The 20,451-nt window shown below is 40.0% G+C and overlaps 1 protein-coding gene across 5 annotated transcripts in view; it reads left to right on the forward strand.

Annotated features, from left to right (window-relative positions):
- Positions 1-20,451, forward strand: part of sec31b (SEC31 homolog B, COPII coat complex component) — a 122,401-nt gene that overhangs the window by 85,238 nt on the left and 16,712 nt on the right. For 3 of the 5 annotated variants that reach the window (XM_028795505.2, XM_028795507.2, XM_051922926.1), the window contains exon 22: positions 10,330-10,365. The exons of the other annotated variants lie outside the window; for them this stretch is intronic. In XM_028795505.2, the coding sequence (XP_028651338.2) occupies positions 10,330-10,365 (36 nt within the window). The remainder of the gene's footprint in view (positions 1-10,329; positions 10,366-20,451) is intronic. 5 annotated transcript variants of the gene reach the window in all.

Below are 20,451 nucleotides of genomic sequence, written 5' to 3' on the forward strand. Positions count from 1 at the left end.
ACAAAAGACCCCAGGACAACGTCTAAAGAACTGCAGGCCTCACTTGCCTCAATTAAGGTCAGTGTTCACGACTCCACCATAAGAAAGAGACTGGGCAAAAATGGCCTGCATGGCAGATTTCCAAGACGCAAACCACTGTTAAGCAAAAAGAACATTAGGGCTCGTCTCAATTTTGCTAAGAAACATCTCAATGATTGCCAAGACTTTTGGGAAAATACCTTGTGGACTGATGAGACAAAAGTTGAACTTTTTGGAAGGCAAATGTCCCGTTACATCTGGCGTAAAAGGAACACAGCATTTCAGAAAAAGAACATCATACCAACAGTAAAATATGGTGGTGGTAGTGTGATGGTCTGGGGTTGTTTTGCTGCTTCAGGACCTGGAAGGCTTGCTGTGATAGATGGAACCATGAATTCTACTGTCTACCAAAAAATCCTGAAGGAGAATGTCCAGCCATCTGTTCATCAACTCAAGCTAAAGCGATCTTGGGTGCTGCAACAGGACAATGACCCAAAACACACCAGCAAATCCACCTCTGAATGGCTGAAGAAAAACAAAATGAAGACTTTGGAGTGGCCTAGTCAAAGTCCTGACCTGAATCCAATTGAGATGCTATGGCATGACCTTAAAAAGGCGGTTCATGCTAGAAAACCCTCAAATAAAGCTGAATTACAACAATTTTGCAAAGATGAGTGGGCCAAAATTCCTCCAGAGCGCTGTAATAGACTCATTGCAAGTTATCGCAAACGCTTGATTGCAGTTATTGCTGGTAAGGGTGGCCCAACCAGTTATTAGGTTCAGGGGGCAATTACTTTTTCACACAGGGCCATGTAGGTTTGGATTTTTTTTTCTCCCTAAATAATAAAAACCACCATTTACAAACTGCATTTTGTGTTTACTTGTGTTATATTTGACTAATGGTTAAATGTGTTTGATGATCAGAAACATTTTGTGTGACAAACATGCAAAAGAATAAGAAATCAGGAAGGGGGCAAATAGTTTTTCACACCACTGTACATATACACACATACATGCACTTACAATAACATAGAAATCAATATAAACAACATTAACATCATTATCATATGAGAATATGAAGTAATATATAAGAAGCACATTTCATATAAATATAAATTATTAAACAGTAAAATTTTCTTCTATAATTTGCTACCGTGGCTATTTGTTTGTCTGTCCAGGATTTTAAATCACCTGTAGCTCGCAAAACGTTTCACGTATTGACTTGAAATGTGGTACACATATAGTACGTCACGTCTGCTATCCGCTTTATGGGTGATGATTGTATTACTCTCTTTATCTTTATTTTGTTTTATTGTAGAATCAACTCCTATCTGCGCACACCAGGGCGGCCGTGGGCGCCATGTTATCGTGCATTGCGCTGTCACTGGTATTTTGATAAAAGAATTTGAATAACATATAAGAAGCGTATAAATTATTAAACAGTAAAACATTAACATTTTAAGAAGTAAAGTTACATTGAGTACTACTGCAGTGCCTTCGGGTATACCTCATTTTTTCTTTGCCCATTACATGCTTAAATGTATACATTTTTTGGTGTACCTACCCGAGAACACGCGACATATAACCAACCGTGGGAGAAGCATGGATTTTAAACACGCGTTGAGTTCATCTGCTGGTCTCCCTCGTGGAATAACTGGTAATGTTTGACTAAAATCTACAGCGAGTAAAACGATATTACCTCCTTTTTTTTTTACGATCTCTGAGATCTTGCTTTTTTCGGTTCAAGGCTTCATAAGCTCTTTTATGTTCCATGGTGTACTTATCCCAAACCATCATCTTTGAATGTTGCAAGACTTTCGCCTTGTATGTAGATTGACGTGCCCTCTTTTAATTGAGAGAAGCAGATATATATAGCCAAATTCTCACGCTTCGTTGTGGCGAAGTACTGCTTTTAATTTTTTATTAAGAAGAAAAGAAAACCTTTTTAAACGGATCGAAAATATACCAATAACAATTTGTTAAGGATCTGTTTTTTTGTGAAGCTCCCTTTTCACAGCTGTCGCTCTACGGCGTGTGTTTCGTTTATTTGACAGTATGTAGATCGTGGTAATTACATTCATGGCATTCGTTTTCTGAATCACAATCTGATTGTATGGGTGGTTACCTGCCAGGTCACGCTTGTGGTTTGTCAGCAAGTCACCTTACGTCCGCCACGTGCCCTCTTTCTGTTATTTTTTGTTCTTCGTGGTTTGCGGCTCTTCCTTCATTTCTCCCTACTGCATTCTTTTATCTCGCGAATATGTTATTGCAATCCGCAGCGGGAGCGTTTCTATAAACTTAATTTAAACTTACGTTTTACACCGTGCTTTGTTTCCCTTATGAAGATGCTTGTATGGTTCACTCGCTCGCTTCTTATTGTTTCGCTCCCTTCTCAATTGTTTAATGAATTTTTTGTTCTTCGCTGTTTGCGGCGCCAGAGTTGAAGCCCCTAACGTTGCGGTCAGCAAGTCGGCTAACATCCGCCATGTGCCGTCTTTCAGTTGTGAGAAGCAGATCATAGAATGGTTTTAATAGTTTACTTTCAAATAATGCAAAGAGTATGCGACACGTGTTTCTCCCTAATTCTGGACTCATCAGGCGTACACACTCACTGCATCCGCTCTCGGGAATCGAATCTCGAACGTCAGCGCCAGAGGTGAAGCCCCTAACGTTACGCTATGGCGTGTGGTTTGTTTATACCTCGTGTCTTCTCATTAAACTTTTATCTCGCAAATATGTTATTGCAATCCGCAGTGGGAGCGTTTCTATAAACTTAATTTAAACTTACGTTTTACACCGTGCTTTTTTCCCTTATGAAGATGCTTGTATGCTTCACTCGCTCGCTTCTTATTGTTTCGCTCCCTTCTCAGTTGTTTAATGAATTTTTTGTTCTTCGCTGTTTGCGGCTCCTCCTTCATTTCTCCCTACTGCGTTCTTTTATCTCGCGAATATGTTATTGCAATCTGCAGCGGGAGCGTTTCTATAAACTTAATTTAAACTTACGTTTTACACCGTGCTTTGTTTCCCTTATGAAGATGCTTGTATGCTTTACTCGCTCGCTTCTTATTGTTTCGCTCCCTTCTCAATTGTTTAATGAATTTTTTGTTCTTCGCTGTTTGCGGCTCCTCCTTCATTTTTCCCTACTGCGTTCACAGTCTTTTCACGTGATTACGTGGGAGGCGTGATGACGTGACACTCAACTCCTCCTCCCACGGCCATCGAGCTGCCGTTCATTACAGTATATTGTGAAAAAAGAGGTTCCAGTTATGACCATTACATGTTGAATTTCGAAGTGAAACCTGCCTATCTTTTGTAAGTAAGCTGTAAGGAATCAGCCTGCCAAATTTCAGCCTTCCACCTACACGGGAAGTTGCAGAATTAGTGATGAGTCAGTCAGTCAGTCGGTCAGTCAGTCAGTGAGGGCTTTGCCTTTTATTAATTAGTATAGATTTACACAGTACAGTTACATCTATATTGTATTGTCTCTATGTGGATAGAGGAGAAAGGAGGACAATGTGCATTGAGGAAATAATAAAAAAGTACAAAGGTTTACTCTTCTTTAAGGTTACAGTAAAGATTAAAAAAAATGTATTTAAAGGAATAGTGTTTTTAAATGAAGGTACAGTAAGAAAATAAACAAGCTATAACTGTTTACATCTCTGACTGCCACTTCTCCATTGTTATGGCCATGGAGAATGCCCTTCTGCTCTGGTGTTTCATTTGGCCCCAAAGTATGCTGTCTCCCTATCATGACTTGCCCACCTTTGCTCCTTTCAGTCCAGTTCATTACTGGCAGACCCTTCCAATTTCCGTAGTCTTGCTCTTCCTTTTAACCTTGTCATCTATTTGCATAGAGAGTTGCACAGGACCCTTTCCTGTGAATGTCATTGGTTGCAGGGAGCCCGGTGAGCACAGCACTTATTTTCTTTCAGTGGTTTTAATTTGTATAGGTTTAACTCTTGTGACTGCTGTCCTTCACACTGGCCAGTGCCAAAAACAAATCCTTAATGACCCACTTAAGCAATTTCACATCCAAGATACTACATTATCAGCCTGCAAACAGAGTGCTTGAAGTGGAACCAAAATACTAGCAATACTCTATTTAGTCAGCATCTTAATCCTCCTTCCAATTCATAATTACTTTTATATTATGGGGTGGGTGGGTGATTTTACCTTGGAAATCGGAGTGCTTGTATCTTAGTATACGATATCAAAAGGAGGTGGGGTTCCCTTGAATCTACAAGCATCGCTTGTACCAGCTGACTTCAAGACCGATAGCAGCACAGCATCATGATGCTACAAATATATGTGTGCGATTCCCATATACTGTATATATAATCGACCATCAGCGCAGCCCTAATATGGAATTCAATAAGTGCAATTGTGTGTTTGTAATTCAGTATGTATGCCAGCATTTCAATATAGCTATACTGAAATCATATTTGTTTTTTACTAAAAGACACCTCATTTACGATCAAGTACCATGTTGCATTGGCCTTTTCATTTCACAAACAAAACCCATCATTTATTCTCACATTTGCATTTATTCTCAGGTCAGCTGTGTCTGTGAAAACCTTGAAAGTGAGATGCTGTCCTCCACTGCGCTCTTTTCTTGTGGCTCATTCACTCTATCCAGTATGTGTCACTTCACATCTTCTCCCTTCCCCACATCAAATTCATGCGGGCAGTGTATATTCTACTCCAGTGTGTAAAAAAAAAAAAAAAAAAAAAAATTTGCAATGCTATTTTTTTAACCTAGCTAAAATAACTGGAACACCAACTGTTTTCAGATTTTTTTTTCCTTCGTCTTGCATAGCGAAATGATGTGAGTGATTGTTAAGTTTTTTTGTTGATTATTTCATAGTCTTAAGCCAGACAGCAATTCACTTCTGGGAAGCAATGTTCAGTAATGCCGTTAACATAGGAAGAAGGGGGATTGTTGAAGTTAAAGGATATATAAATGCACTCAGGTACCAATGTTCAGTGGGTTTGCTTGTGGTGGGTCTTTTGTGTAAGGAGAAAAAAAAAATATCAATCATGCTTTCTGAATAGAATTTCACTGTTGCAACAACATGGGCATTTGAAATGCAGCATCCATTCATTCATTCATTCATTCATCCATTATCCACCGCTTATCCAAAGTTGGGTCGCGGGGGCTGCAGCCTAAGCAGGGAAGCCCAGACCTCCCTCTCCCCGGCCACCTCCTCCAGCTCCTCTGGGAGGACCCCGAGGCATTTCCAGGCCAGCCGGGAGTTATAATACCTCCAGCGTGTCCTGGGTCTGCCCTGTGGCCTTCTCCCAGTGGGGCATGCCGGAACACCCCCCCCCAGGGAGGTGTCCAGGGGACATCCTGAGCAGATGCCCGAACCACCTCAACTGACTCCTCTCAATGCGGAGGAGCAGCGACTCTACTCTTGAGTCTGTCCCGGATAACTGAACTCCCCACCCTATCTCTAAGGGAAAGTCCAGCCACCCTGAGGAGAAAACTCATTTTGGCCAGTTGTATCCACGATCTTGCTCTTTCGGTCACTACCCAAAGCTCATGGCCATAGGTGAGGGTAGGGACATAGATTGACTGGTAAATCGACAACCTCGCCTTTTGGCTCAGCTCTCTCTTCACCGCAACGGACCGCTGCAGAGCCCGCATTACTGCGGATGCTGCACCGATCTGTCTGTCGACCTCCCACTCCATTCTTCCCTCACTCATGAACTAGACCCCGAGATACTTGAACTCCTCCACTTGAGGCAGTAATGTGCTCCCAATCCGGAGAAGGCATTCCACCCTTTTCCGACTGAGAACCATGGCCTCAGATTTAGAGGTGCTGACTCTCATCCCCACCGCTTCACACTGTCCGATGAAGCCAACAGAACTACGTCATCCGCAAATAGCAGAGACGAGATTCTGAGGTCACTGAACCATACCCCCTCCGCTCCTTGGCTGCGCCTAGAAATTCTGTCCATAAAACTTATGAATAGATTCGGTGAAAAAGGGCAGCCCTGGCGGAGTCCAACCTCAGCAGGAAACTAGTCCGACTTATTACCGGCAATGCGGACCAAGCTCCTGCTCCTCCTGTACGGGGAATGAATGGCTCTTAACAACGAGCCTTGTACCCCGTACTCTCGGAGCACACCCCACAGGATGCTTCGAGGGACACAGTCGAATGCCTTCTCCAAATCCACAAAACACATGTGGACTGGTTGAGCAAACTCCCATGCCCCCTCCAGGATCCTGGCCAGGCTGTAGAGCTGGTCCAGTGTTCCATGGCTGGGACGGAATCCGCATTGTTCCTCTTGAATCCGAGATCCGACCATCGACCGAACTCTTTTCTCCAGCACCCCTAAATAGACCTTACACGGGGAGGGTACATCCTCTGGTCACCCTTCTTTAAAAGGGGGACCACCACCCCGGTTTGCCAATCCAGAGGCACTGCCCCCGATGTCCATGCGACGTTGTAGAGATGTGTCAACCTGGACAGCCCCACAACATCCAGAGCCTTGAGGAACCCAGGGTGAACCTCGTCCACCCCAGGGGCCCCGCCACCTCGGAGCTTTTTAACTGCCTCGGCGACCTTGGCCCCTGATATGGATGGGCCCCCCCGGAGTCCTCCAGCTCTGCCTCCTCTAAGGAAGACATACTGGTGAGATTGAGAAGACCCTCAAAGTATTCCTTCCACCTGTCAATAACGTCTGCAGTTGAAGTCAGCAGGGCCCCATCTCCATTGTACACAGTGTTGGTGGAGCACCGCTTTCCCCTTCTGAGGCGCCTGATGGTTTGCCAGAACCTTCTCGTGCCGACCGAAAGTCGTTTTCCATGGCTTCCCCAAACTCCTCCCATACCCAGGTTTTTGCCTCAGCAACAGCCGATGCCGCCACACGCTTGGCCCGCCGGTACCCCTCAGCTGCCTCTGGAGTCCCACTGGTCAACCAGACCCGGTAGGACTCTTTCTTCAACTTGACAGCCTCACAAACCTTAGGTATCCACCACTGGGTTCGTAGATTGCCGCCACAAGAGGCACTGACAACCTTGTGGCCACAGCTCCGTTCTGCTGCTTCAACAATGGAGGCTCAGAACATGGCCCATTCAGACTCGATGTCCTTCGTCTCCCACGGAATAAGGTTGAAGTTCTGCCGGAGGTGGCAGTTAAAGATCTTTCTGACCGGTTCCTCCGCCAGACATTCCCAGCACACCCTCATTATACGTTTGGGTCTGCCTGATCTGTCCGGCAGCCTCCCTGCCATCTGATCCAACTTACCACCAGGTGGTGATCAGTTGACAGCTCAGCCCCTCTCTTCACCCGAGTTTCCAAGACATAAGGTTGCAGATCCAATGACACCATTAAAAATTCGATCATCGACCTGCGACCTTGGGTATCCTGGCGCCAAGTGCACTTATGGACACCCTTATGCTCGAACATGGTGTTCGTTATGGACAATCCATGACCACCACAGAAGTCTAACAACTGAACACCACTCGAGTTTAGATCAGGGAGGCCGTACCTCCCAATCACACCTCTCCAGGTTTCACTGTCGTTGCCGATGTGAGCGTTAAAGTCTCCCATCAGGACGATAGAGTCTCCAAGAGCTGTACCTCGCAGTGCTTCTTCCAGAGACTCCAAGAAGTCTGGGTACTCTGAATTTTCGTTCGGCGCATGAGCGCAAACAACAGTCAGAGTCCCTCCCCCAACTCGAAGGTGCAGGGAAGCAATCCTCTCGCCCAACAGGGAGAACCCCAACGTACTGGCCTCGAGCCGGGGGGCCATAAGCAAGCCCACCCCTGCCTGCCGCCTTTCACCAACAGCAACTCCAGAGTGGAACAAAGTCCAGCCTCTCAAGAGGAATGCAGCAATTTAGGAAAAGTTGGAGAACGAAAAACGTGACATGCACACTGATGAAATAAAGATTTAAAAGCACAGTGCCAATTACAGTTGGCTATGATGCTTCTGGGGTTTAATTATTTTGTCTCTACTTCTCAAGGCCCCACAATGCACAGTTTGAGAGAATGGTTAGTTTAAAGAGCTGTCCCTATGCAGGGGGACAGAACTGCATGATGCACAAGGCTGGAATCTCCGACAGGGTAAGCAGATTGCATCACGGAGTCGGTCACTTGTAGAGGTTTTTATTACTGTGAGATATGAGTCGTGTGAGTGAACACAGTTGATCCAGCATTTCTGGATCTAGATGGGGACAACGCTGCCTGTCATAATTTTACCTCTGGGAGGCACTGTGGTGCATTGGTTAGCACTGCTGCCTTACAGCTCAGGTTACATTTTTGGACACAATAGTCATTTCAGCACAGTTAGCAAGCTATTCGCTGTCCCTGAGGGACACTTTAAAACTTTGCACCATTATAATCCATTCAATACTAGTTCAATTTTTCCTTTGCCATTGATCTAACTTTACCCCTCATTCAGTGATTAAGAGGTTTGTCTATAATTCATGTCCATACCATTGTAGGAATGACTTCTTTCCTGCTTACTTTGAACACTGCTTTTCCAGAAAGTAACTTGTTACAAATGTTTAGCAAAACATGCACATATTTAGCACATTTTGACCATACAAATGGGTATTAGACATGTGGATTTTACGACATGAGTTATATGAGATTTTTATTTATTTTCTCCATGCATATTTTTCGCACCATTTGCCATTGTCATAGAATTGGTCACTGCAGAGCCCCATTGTATTTGAATGTATAGTATGCAATTTCTCTCTCAAAATATGAGATACAGAGAACCCTCGTTTATCACGGTTAATCCGTTCCAGACTCTACTGTGATAAATGAATTTTCGCAAAGTAGGATTCTTTATTTATAAATCGAATATTTTTGCAGTTAGAGTATAGAAAACCTGTTTACGACCTTCTAAATACGTTTTTAAACATTATTAGAGCCCTCTAGACATGAAATAACACCCTTTAGTCACCATTACACTCGTATTACCCAATATATTAGACAAAATAAGAGAAAATAAGACGTATTAGACATTATAAATATCATATTATTGTTATTGTACTGTACATTTAATTAAGCACACACACAGTTCTTACAACCACTAACCTATGAAGGCATGACCTCAGTAGGAGAGTCTTCAGGTAGTGCAGTATCTTCAGCAGGTGCGTCGTTGTCTTCTTCCGCCGAAGGAGTACTAGGAGTAGGCAGTGGGTGTCTGGGTGCGCAGCTGAAGAACATCTTGATAGGCAGTTGCTGGCGCTGTCTTTTCATATGCGTGAGGAGGCTTTTGTAGGGTATTGCCATCTTTGATCATATCCAAGAGTTTCACCTTCTCCTGGAGGGTAAGCATCTTCCTCCGGCGCTTAGTTTCATTGTCAGAAGGCTTAGAAAAAGCAGCACATTTAGGAGCCATCGTGGGGCTTAGATAAAAGTTCTCAGAAAGTGCATTGCATAGTGACGTAAGCGTGTGTGAGAAAAAATCACGATAGAGTGAAGCCGCAAAAGTCGAAGCGTGATATAGTGAGGGATCGCTGTATATAATTTTTCTCAGCCACCACTACAAACTACATGGGGGTAACATTTAAAAAAATGTAATTTTTGTGTGAAGTATTCCTTTAAGATCTATGTGATATTTGCAGGCTTTTGGTCATGGCACTGTTACATTAAATAAAAGGCATCTTAGTGTTTTGTAATAAAGTTCATGCAGTGCAGCAACATTTACAAGCATAAGCCCACATGTCAATGCAAATGAACATTAAAAAAGAAACCCATACATTTTATATGAAATGTAAGATAGGCTGAAAATAAGAATTTTTTTATTCCTAGTAAACATTCTTGTATACCTCCTTGATAAAGAGAACATACAGTATCTGGCAATAAACATTGTTATAGACTATCAATCACAGCTGCCTAAGCCCTCTTTATTCTTCATTTTTTTTAATGTTAATTTACCTAGTAGTGGGTTGTGTGAAGCCAGAATCTATCTTGGCTGTAAAGGGATGTCTGTCAGTCCCTTCATTTTATTATACAACTTTGGAGACAAAGGGGCAGGTGGTTAAGCATCTCCTGATTTCTCTGTGTGCATCCTTAAGCAATTATCTTATTTCTGGATTCTAATATATTTTTCAAAGCATTTGGTGACAAGGTTAATTATAGTTATAGATAGTTAAGTGCATAATATGTGTTGTTGGTGGCAGACCTTTAATGAATTTCTGTTGAATTATAGATTCATTATTTAAACATAAAATTTGCATTATGCAGTATTAGAAAATTGTTTGTTTGTGATTCTTGACAAAATCTTATTTCTGTGTTTCATGGTAACTTTCTACGGATATGCTTTCTTTTTTTTGTTTTTTTTTTAGGCTACTTCCCTTGGTTACAAAATCGTGATGAAGAAGGTGAAAGTGCTCAGAGCAAACTTAATATTTAAGAATTTAAACTTTGAGCTGACATTTTAATGCTAACTTAATTTGTTTTCTCCACGTTTTTCAAATTGGAAATATTTGATCTAGCAAAAATTTGTTGGTTAACATAATGACCATGGTTAAGGCTGGTTCCAAAACCCAGCTCTTAAAAACTAATGATTGTTGTATTAATTGCATAATAGATGTGGTTCTTTGTTTCTTGTAAAATGTGGAGAAAATCAGAATTTCGAACTGGTATGTTTTGAAACTAACAGTTTTCAAAGCTTTGCTTTATTAAGCAACAAGTCATTATTTTATATTATTGTATGTGACATATTTAAGACAGATTTTTACTGTTACAAAAGCAGTGTTCATCCTATTTTGAAGTAATTTATTATAATGTACAGTGTGTGGCAGTGTTATGTGGAGACTTTATTAGGTGGCAATGTAGACCATCTGAAAACTTTTTTCAATGTTCAGCCAAAAAAGACAATATGTGAAACAAAAACAAGCCTCAGTTCTTCTGGTCAAAGCTAAAAGAGAAAATGAGACTCATTAAGTCTTTTATTTCAGAATCATGCAGCAGCATCCTAATGTATAAAAACAAAAAAGATCATCATCTTTATAAACTAGAAAAAGAAAGATAAGTGTTTAGTTTTAAATAAAGATAGCATTTATTAGATTATCTGCAGTACAATACTAAATTTATATATATACTATATTTTAGTATAGTATTTATATATAATACTATAATTTACTTATTTTCCAGCTAACACAGTGTAAAATGGCATTATAAAGACAGCTTACTACTACCGTTGCAGCATTTAATCTACAGTAAATATATAATAACTTTAGCTTATATTTCAGTTAATATCTGGTGTTTTTTGTCCCTTAAAGAAATACACTGCTTTATGAATTTTCAAGGTCAAGTCATATTCCCTTAAAAAATTAATTAAATAAAAGTTTTTGAAGTTCTGAAGTAATTTGGCACTGAATGGAAGTAATACAGGAAGCAAAAACTTGAACACCAGACGGCTACTTCTTCTTTCGGCTGCTCCTGTTAGGGGTTGCCACAGCACATCAATTTCTTCCATATCGTCCCGTCTTCTGCATGTTGCATGTCCTCTCTCACCACATCTAATAAACCTCCTCTTAGGCCTTCCTCTTTTCCTTTTGCCTGGCAGTTCTATCATTAAAATCCTTCTCCCAATATAAGGCCTTCCTCTTTTCCTTTTGCCTGGCAGCTCTATCATTAACATCCTTCTCCCAATATACTCAGCATCTCTCCTCTGCACATGTCCAAACCAACGCAATCTGGCCTCTCTGACTTTGTCTCCCAACCGTCCAACTTGAGCTGACCCTCTAATGTACTCATTTCTAATCCTATCCTTCCTTGTCACAACCAGTGCAAATCTTAGCATCTTTAACTCTGCTACCTCCAGCTCTGTCTCCTGCTTTCTGGTCAGTGCCACTGTCTCCAGCCCATATGACATTGCTGGTCTCACTTCCTTTTCACTCTTCACTTTTGCTGATACCCTGCCTGTATGCATCTGCATCATTTCTGCCACACATTCTCAGCGTTCATTTGATGCGTCCTCTGAGCAGGTCCTCAGATATTAATGTGGCGCATGCGCAATTTGCAGTACCAGCAAAAAGTCGGGGGGTGCAGTGTGATAAAAGTTGGAATGTGACGTCAGAGTCTCTGGTTACCATCTATATGTGACAGACACTTTGCGCATCCTACAAGATCGATGTGCGTGCTTCGATGTTTGATGAATGGTTCGATGTGGTGAAGCAAAATGCTGACATACAAATGCATTCGTGGTGCTTTTATATTCAAGCATTGCATATTCCCGATCGTAATGACACGATACACTTTAAAAGTCTCACATACCGTCTTCTGTGCCATCTTTTTTTCTAGGGCTTCCTCCAGACCTGACAGCAGCGGTAAACAGCAATAGATCGCCACACAGAACATATTAAATGTATGATATTCCAACTCTCTGCACATTTAGAATCCTAAGATTTATACTTGATATCACTTTCATGATGAAATGCATTAAAGTATGTATGTTACATTTTACAGATGACTCGTTAATTTCGTTTAAATAATGAATACTGTTAATAATTACACACATGGGGTGACACGGTGGCAGAGGGTAGCACTGCTGCCTCGCAGGGAGTCACGTTGCTGGTATTCTTTGCTTGGAATTTACATGTTTTCCTTCTGGGTTTCCACAGTGTGCTCCGGTTTCCTTCCAAAGATGTGCAGATTTGGTGACACTAAAAATGCGCTAGTGTATGTGAGTGCTTGTATTCACCTTGTGATGAGCTGATGCCTGTCCAGGGATTGTTTCAGCCTCATGCCTAATGCTTGCTGGAATGGACAATTCCCTGGATTGATGGATTTAATCATTAAACATCCTTTTCAGAGTTATTGCGGTAAGGTGTCATCGGAATTTAATGGGTGTTCCAGGCAATTCACAACATAGCGAAGCAAAACCTGTTCTCACCATGATGATATCTCGCACTGCCACCTGGTGGATTCCTCCAGATGTCCATGAAGTATAAACAGTAAAACCCTTGCTTAGCAGGAGCATCCGCTGCAGCATGCATCGCGATGCATGAAGTATAAACCCGGCCTTACTCTGCACTGTTGATCCCAAGTATTTAAACTCATCCACCTTTGCCAACTCTACTCCTTGCATCCTCACCATTCCACTGACCTCCCTCTCTTTTACACACATGTATTCTGTCTTGTTCCTACTGACCTTTATTCCTCTCATCTCCAGAGCATATCTCCACCACCCCAGGGTCTCCTCAACCTGCTCCCTACTATCGCTACAGATCACAATGTCCTCAGCAAACATCATAGTCAACGGGGACTCCTGTCTAATCTCATCTGTCAACCTGTCCATCGCCATTGCAAATAAGAAAGGCCTCGGAGCCGATCCCTGATGCAATCCCACCTCCACCTTGAATGCATCCATCACTCCTACCGCAGACCTCATCACTGTCACACATCCCTCATACATATCCTGTACAACTCTTATGTACTTCTCTGCCACTCCCGACTTCTTCATACAATACCACAGCTTTTCTCGAGGCACCATGTCATATGCTTTCTCCAGTTCCACAAAAATGCAATGCAGAAGCTTCTGGCCTTCTCTATTACTTGTCCATCAACATCCTTAGAGCAAACATCGCATCTACGGTGCTCTTTCTTGGCATGAAACCATACTGCTACTCACTAATCGTCACCTAGCTTCAACTACTCTTTCCCATAACTTCATGCTGTGGCTCATCAATTTTATCCCCCTGTAGTTACTATAGTCCTGCACATCCCCCTTATTCTTAAATATCGGCACCAGTACACTTCTTCTCCACTCCACAAGCATCCTCTTACTTTCCAAGATTCCATTAAACAATCTGGTTAAAAACTCCACTCCCATCTCCCCTAAACACTTCCATGTTTCCACAGGTATGTCATCTGGACCAACAGCATTTCCATTTTTAATCCTTTTCATAGCTGTCCTTACTTCCTCCTTGCTAATCCATTGCACTTCTTGATTCGCTATATCCACATCATCCAACCTTCTCTCTCTCTCTCGTTCTTTTCATTCATCAGCCTTTCAAAGTACTCTTTCCATCTGCTCAACACACTCTCCTTGCTTGTGAGTATGTTTCCATCTTTATCCTTTATACACTTTCCCCTGCCACCACTTTGCAGTCTTCAATCTCCTTCAGATTGTCTCTTCTGCATAGGATGTAATCTACCTGTGTGCATCTTCCTCCACTCTTCTGCGTAACCCTATGTTCCTCCCTCTTCTTAAAATACCTATTCACCACAGCCATGTCCATCCTTTTTGCAAAATGCACTATCATCTGACTTCCTTCATTCCTCTCCTTAACACCATACCTACCTATCACCACCTCGTCTCCTCTGTTCCCTTCACCAATATGTCCATTGAAATCCTCTCCAATAACCACTTTCTGTCCCTTGGGTACACTGTTCATCAGTTCATCCAACTAACTCCAAAAATCTTCTTTCTCATCCATCGCACACCCAACTTGCGGGGCATATGCATGAACAACATTTATCATCACACCTCCAATTTCCAGCTTCATAATCATTACTCTGTCTGACACTCTCTTCACCCTCAAAACTCTCTTGATATACTGTTCCTTCAGAATAACCCCTACCCCATTTTTCCTCCTATCCACACCATGATAGAACAATTTGAATCCACCTCCAAGCCACCTGGCCTTATAACCTGAACAGCAGACATTTTCTTTAATTTAGAGACTTAATTTTATTATCACAAAATTTTAATACTATCATTGTATCTTGTACCAAGAAGTGAATATTTGCTGATTCTATGAACAGTTATCACTCTATTTGAAAATAGAGGACCACTCGTCAAACTCAACCTCCTCTACTGTTTTTATAGAAGCCTTTTGACGTGCCTGTTTACAGTACATCTTTGGACTGCACAAGGAAACCCATGTGTATGTGGGTTTCTAATGAACATACATAACTTCACTCAGTGTAGTCAACCAGGTACCAAACACTAAGAAATTAAGTGCCAATTGTACTTTTATATTGACACACAAAGTCATTTTCCCATGGTATCTTAAGCCAGTGTTTTCTCCCCTTACAGTACCATTGGGATTATGTGTGTTCCAACTTTACCTCTATTTTTTTGGTAGTTCTGTGTTCCATTTGTGAAACATTTTCTTAGGGACATTTTTTTCTGTTTTAGCTAAATACATGTATTCTGCATCTGTTTGTCCTCCTTCAACTTAAATATAATAATTTAATGGACAAATTTATTAAAAGCAGCCTTGATGTCTCAGTAGTGCTATTGTTTAAGTATATCTTCAACTTGAACATTAGCTGGTGAAGTGATTTGATCAGTGTCGTACATCGAGTCATCAGTGGGAATTGAGCTGGTTTTCACAATATTTATAGCCAAGAGCATTAATTAGCAGGCCATATTGTTTGTTCTTTCAGTTCTGGTTACATTAATCCACAAGCTACTGTAGTAGAGCACCATTTACTAGTTTGTTCCTTTTTGAAGTACTTTTGATTACTGTTAATCTGGGCATGAATAAACAAGGTTGTACTGTATTTATTGTGCTTGATTACTTTTAATTAAATCTTTTTACTTATGAATAATACTGTTTATTGAGCATGAACATGTTACCTTAGTTGTGAAAAGTATACATTGTATATACTGTACTTGAAAAATCAACTTTATTCATAATGCACTGAAAATTAATTTTAAAGCTTGGTTTTAAAAATGTGCTTTGAGTTACTGTGAAGTTCTTGTTGCAATCAAATGCAGCAGACTTAGTGTTTTTTGAATTTTACATTTAGACTGTAGATTTGGTGTAATCCCAAAACGCTTTTAAGGAATAAATATTGTCAGTTGAATCAATATAGATAGTTCTTAAACCTGTTTATTTCAAGTCAGGGCCACAGGAGGTTCATCTGAAGCAAAGTTGCTTGGATTTGTTACATATTTCCATTTTATAACATCATAATACTCTTAGACCCACTTAATTCAAAGTCATGTGGGAGTAGCGACTGTGCTGCCAACATTAAGTGCAAGCAATGACACCTTTAGCAGTCCAACACAGAGATCACTTGCATGCATACAGACTCACTGCATTTATTTATTTTTTGTCACTTGTCTTTTTGATGTGAGGGTGGATACTGGAGTAACTGGAGAAAACTAATGGTGACTGTCAACTAGCTAGGATACTAGATCCAAGATAAATCAGTGTAAGAACTGATATTAGTGATTTATGAAGATGGTGCATAAACAGAGTTAAGTAAAAGTTATGCATAGTACAGCATTTTTTTCTTTAAGAAATTAGATGTTTTCAAATTATTTACATTGTATTAAACATATTAGATCACTGGGCATCAATCCTGCAAAAATACTTTTGTCCATATCTCGTAAAATGTTGAAGTAACTTTTTTTGTTTAAAGTTTCATACTAGTTTGCATATCATTCAAGAGCATGTTCTTGTTATGGTTAATAGTCTTGCTACATGCTTAACATACTGTATATGTGTGTGTATGTGTGTGTGTGTGTATATATATATATATATATATATATATATATATATATATATATATATATATATATATATATATATAATAATATGGATAGATGGACACATTTTCGCCTTGGGACAAATAATTTATTAATTTTATTGTAATCATTCCATACAAATAGATCAATTTATAGCAAAAAAAAAGAAAAATTGAAGACAAATCAAACCCCACCCCTGAGAAGGAGAGCTTAGCCAAAGGAGAACTGCTTAGGGCTTTTTAATAAGGCAACAATAAACAAAAGAAAGGTAGAAATATATATAGGTATATAAAAAATGGAGAAGGAAAATAAATGCAGTAATAGTTATTTCTCTTATTCTAAAATAATATTGATTAGATCCTGCCAGGTTTTGAAAAAGTTCTGTACAGATCCTCTAACTGAGAATTTGATTTTTTCCAACTTCAAATAATATAAAACATCAGTTTCCCACTGACTTATCAGAGGAGAGTTAGGATTCTTCCAGTTTAACAGAATAAGTCTGCGTGCCAAAAGTGTAGTGAATGCAATCACCGTTTGCTTGTCCTTCTCCACTTCAAGTCCATCTGGAAGAACACCGAACACAGCTGTTAATGGGTTAGGAGGGATTGTGACCCCAAGGCTGTCTGAAAGGCACTTAAAAATTTGGTCCAAAATGATGTTAGTTTGGTGCAGGCCCAAAACATGTGACCCAGTGAGGCAGGAGCTTGGTTGCAGCGTTCGCAGGTTGGATCTTGCCCTGGAAACATTTTGGACAGTTTTAAGCGAGACAGATGAGCTCGATATATAATTTTTAGTTGAATAATTCTATGCTTTGCGCATATGGAGCTCGAGTGAATTCTCTGCTTTCCTACCTTCCATTCCTTTTCTGATATATTGATTAAGAGATCTTCTTCCCAATGTCCTCTTGGGTCTTTGAAAGGTAGGGACTCTAATAAGATTTTATATAATGCGGAAATGGTGTTTAATTCCTCGAAATTGAGCAGTATTTTTTCCAGCATGGTGGAGGGTACGAGGTGAGGAAAATCGGGCAGTTTCTGTTTAACAAAATTTCTAATTTGAAGATAGTGAAAGAAATGTGTAGCTGGGAGGTTGAATTTGGAATGTAATTGTTCAAAAGATGCAAATATGTTGTCTATATATAGATCTCTGAGCATTTTAATCCCAAAACTTTTCCAGGTATTAAAAACTGGATATGTTTGCGAGGGTTGAAAGAGGTGGTTCTCTTGCAGAGGTGCCGCGGATAAAAGATTTTCCATCTTAAAATGCTTTCTAAGTTGGTTCCATATTCTGAGTGAGTAAAGCACAATTAGGTTATTAGTATATTTGCAATAACTTGCATTTATTGGAGCACAGAGCAGGAAGTATAAAGAAGTACTACAGGATTTTACTTCTATTGCGAACCAAGCCTGTGTATGTTCATTTTTTTGTGTCCAGGTTTTTATGGCTTGTATGTTTGCTGCCCAGTAATAACACTGAAAATTAGGTTAAGCCATGCCACCTTCTGCCAGAGGTCTTTGTAGGGTCGCTCTTCGGATTCGTGGGTGTTTTGAGTTCCAAATGAATGAGGTTATTGTTGAATCTAATTGCTTAAAAAATGATTTATTGATATATATTGGAATGTTTTGAAATAAAAAAAGAAGTTTAGGAAGAATATTCATCTTAACAACGTTAATTCTTCCGGCTAGAGTGAGATGAAGGGTTGACCATCTATGCAAGTCTTGCTTAATTTTTTCCATACAGACGGCAAAATTTTGTTGATAAACAGCTTTATGTTTACTTGTGATATTTACCCCTAGGTATTTAAACTGATCTGCTATGGTAAAAGGTAGGGTGTCCAATCTAATATTATATGCTTGTGAATTCACTGGAAAGAGTATACTTTTATTCAGATTAATTCTGAGACCGGGTATCTTTTGAAATTCTGTTAGTGCTGTTAGAACTGCAGGCACAGTGTTTTCTGGGTCTGATATATATAAAACCATATCATCTGCATATAGAGAAATTTTCTGTTCCAGTCCTTCTCTGATAATCCCCTTTATCTGATAAGAATTTCAACAGTGAACCGCCAGTGGTTCAATGGCGATTGCAAACAGCAGTGGTGCCAAGGGACATCCTTGTCTGGTACCACGTTCTAGCTTAAAGTAGTCTGAGCAAATGTTGTTAATACAAACTGAAGCTTCTGGATTGGTATACAGTAGTTTGATCCATGCACAAATATTCAGGCCAAACCCAAATTTCTGCAATGCGGTGAAAAGGTAGTTCCATTCAATCATATCAAATGCTTTTTCTGCGTCTAATGATAGTAATATCTCTGGGGTGTTTGATTTTGCTGGTGAATATTTAACATTAAACAAGCGTCGGAGATTGGAAGATAGGTGTCGGCCTTTAATAAATCCAGTTTGATCCTGTGATATTACTGAAGGCAGCACTTGTCTTGTCTTGTCTTGGGACAAATAAAATGAAATCAATCTGTCTATCCATTTATGAGCATTCCAGCAGTGCCCCATTATTCTCATGCATGTTTTGTTTAAAGAGGTACTTGATTGCTTTACATGTACAGTTTTAATAGTAGCTTTTGGCATACAATCAATAGATAAATTAAGTATATCTTCTTTCAGTTCAATGTTTTTATATACTAAGATGTAACTAACAATGTGCAAGTTCTCACTAAGTTCCTAGATTAGGTAAATCTAACAACATATAAAAAAGTAACATCCAACAAAAATAAACCAAAATGCATGAACAAATTCATCAAAAAACAAGTGTACTCATACTGCTTCCATATTAACTTGGTTTTTCAAGGCAGAAGCTGCTAATCAATCACATTTGATTTAATGATGTGTACATGAATTACTAGCATCTCTGTATAAAAGCAGAACCTGTGTCAACATGATAAATCCTAGGGTTCATAATTGTAGCTTTAGAAGAAACTGAATTAGTATGGCTTTCATGTATGAAGCCAAGAGAAGCCCTTTTTTTCAAAAAACACAGAAGCCTAGCACATATTTGCAAAATGGGTCATGAAAAAAACAGACTTTTACAGAAGGATTTACATTCACACAAAGAAATGGGATAAGTGGATTAACCTGGGTAAGATGGAAACCTGTTTATATATATATATATATATATATTTAAACCTCTGTTTACATGCGCAAGTCCATCTATGGAATACTCCTTTGGCAAAGTGTTCTGACGTCATTAAACTGTGCAAGCATGGAGCATGTAGCAGTGTGGGCAACATTACTTTTAAAGGCAACTTAGTTACAGTACTCATTAATTACAAAAAACTAACTGTTATATAGCAACTTATTAAAATGTAATAGCATAAACTGTAAATTGCTTTTGCATTATCTTCTTTGTATGAATAACTGCACATTTTACTGCCTAGCATTTGTTTTTAACTAAACTTTAATTTTCTTGTGTTTTATAAATACTCTTAATCCTTGTGTGCTGTGAAGTAATAAATAACATCTCCTTTTTACATCCCTGAAATGAGCTAACAACAGTTTGCATTATGAACACTGGCCCTGTTTCACCAAAGCTGTAGCAAGTAGCTAGATTAAAACTAAACTGACACTTTATTAGTAGTCTTCTGTTACTGTATTGTATGCAGCACACTTTTTTCTGTTTAGCTGTGTAATTGAGCCCTGTAAATTAGATGTGTGCCGGTGTATTTGCTTTTTGCCTTACACTGAAAAAATAATAACACAGGTAGTTTTACTTCAACAGAATAAGTATTACATTAGGGTCAGTCAGTCAGTCATTGTCCAACCCACTATATCCTAACACAGGGTCAACAGGGGTCTGCTGGATCCAGTCCCAGCCAACACAGGGCACAAGGTAGGAACAAACCCCGGGCAGGGCGCCAGTACACCGCAGGGCACATGCACACACTAGGGACAATTTAGGATCGCCAATGCACCTAACCTGCATGTCTTTGGACTGTGGGATGAACCCCACACAGACACGGAGAGAA

This window comes from Erpetoichthys calabaricus, chromosome 2 (assembly GCF_900747795.2).
Source record: "Erpetoichthys calabaricus chromosome 2, fErpCal1.3, whole genome shotgun sequence".
In the NCBI taxonomy this organism is placed as follows: domain Eukaryota; kingdom Metazoa; phylum Chordata; class Cladistia; order Polypteriformes; family Polypteridae; genus Erpetoichthys; species Erpetoichthys calabaricus.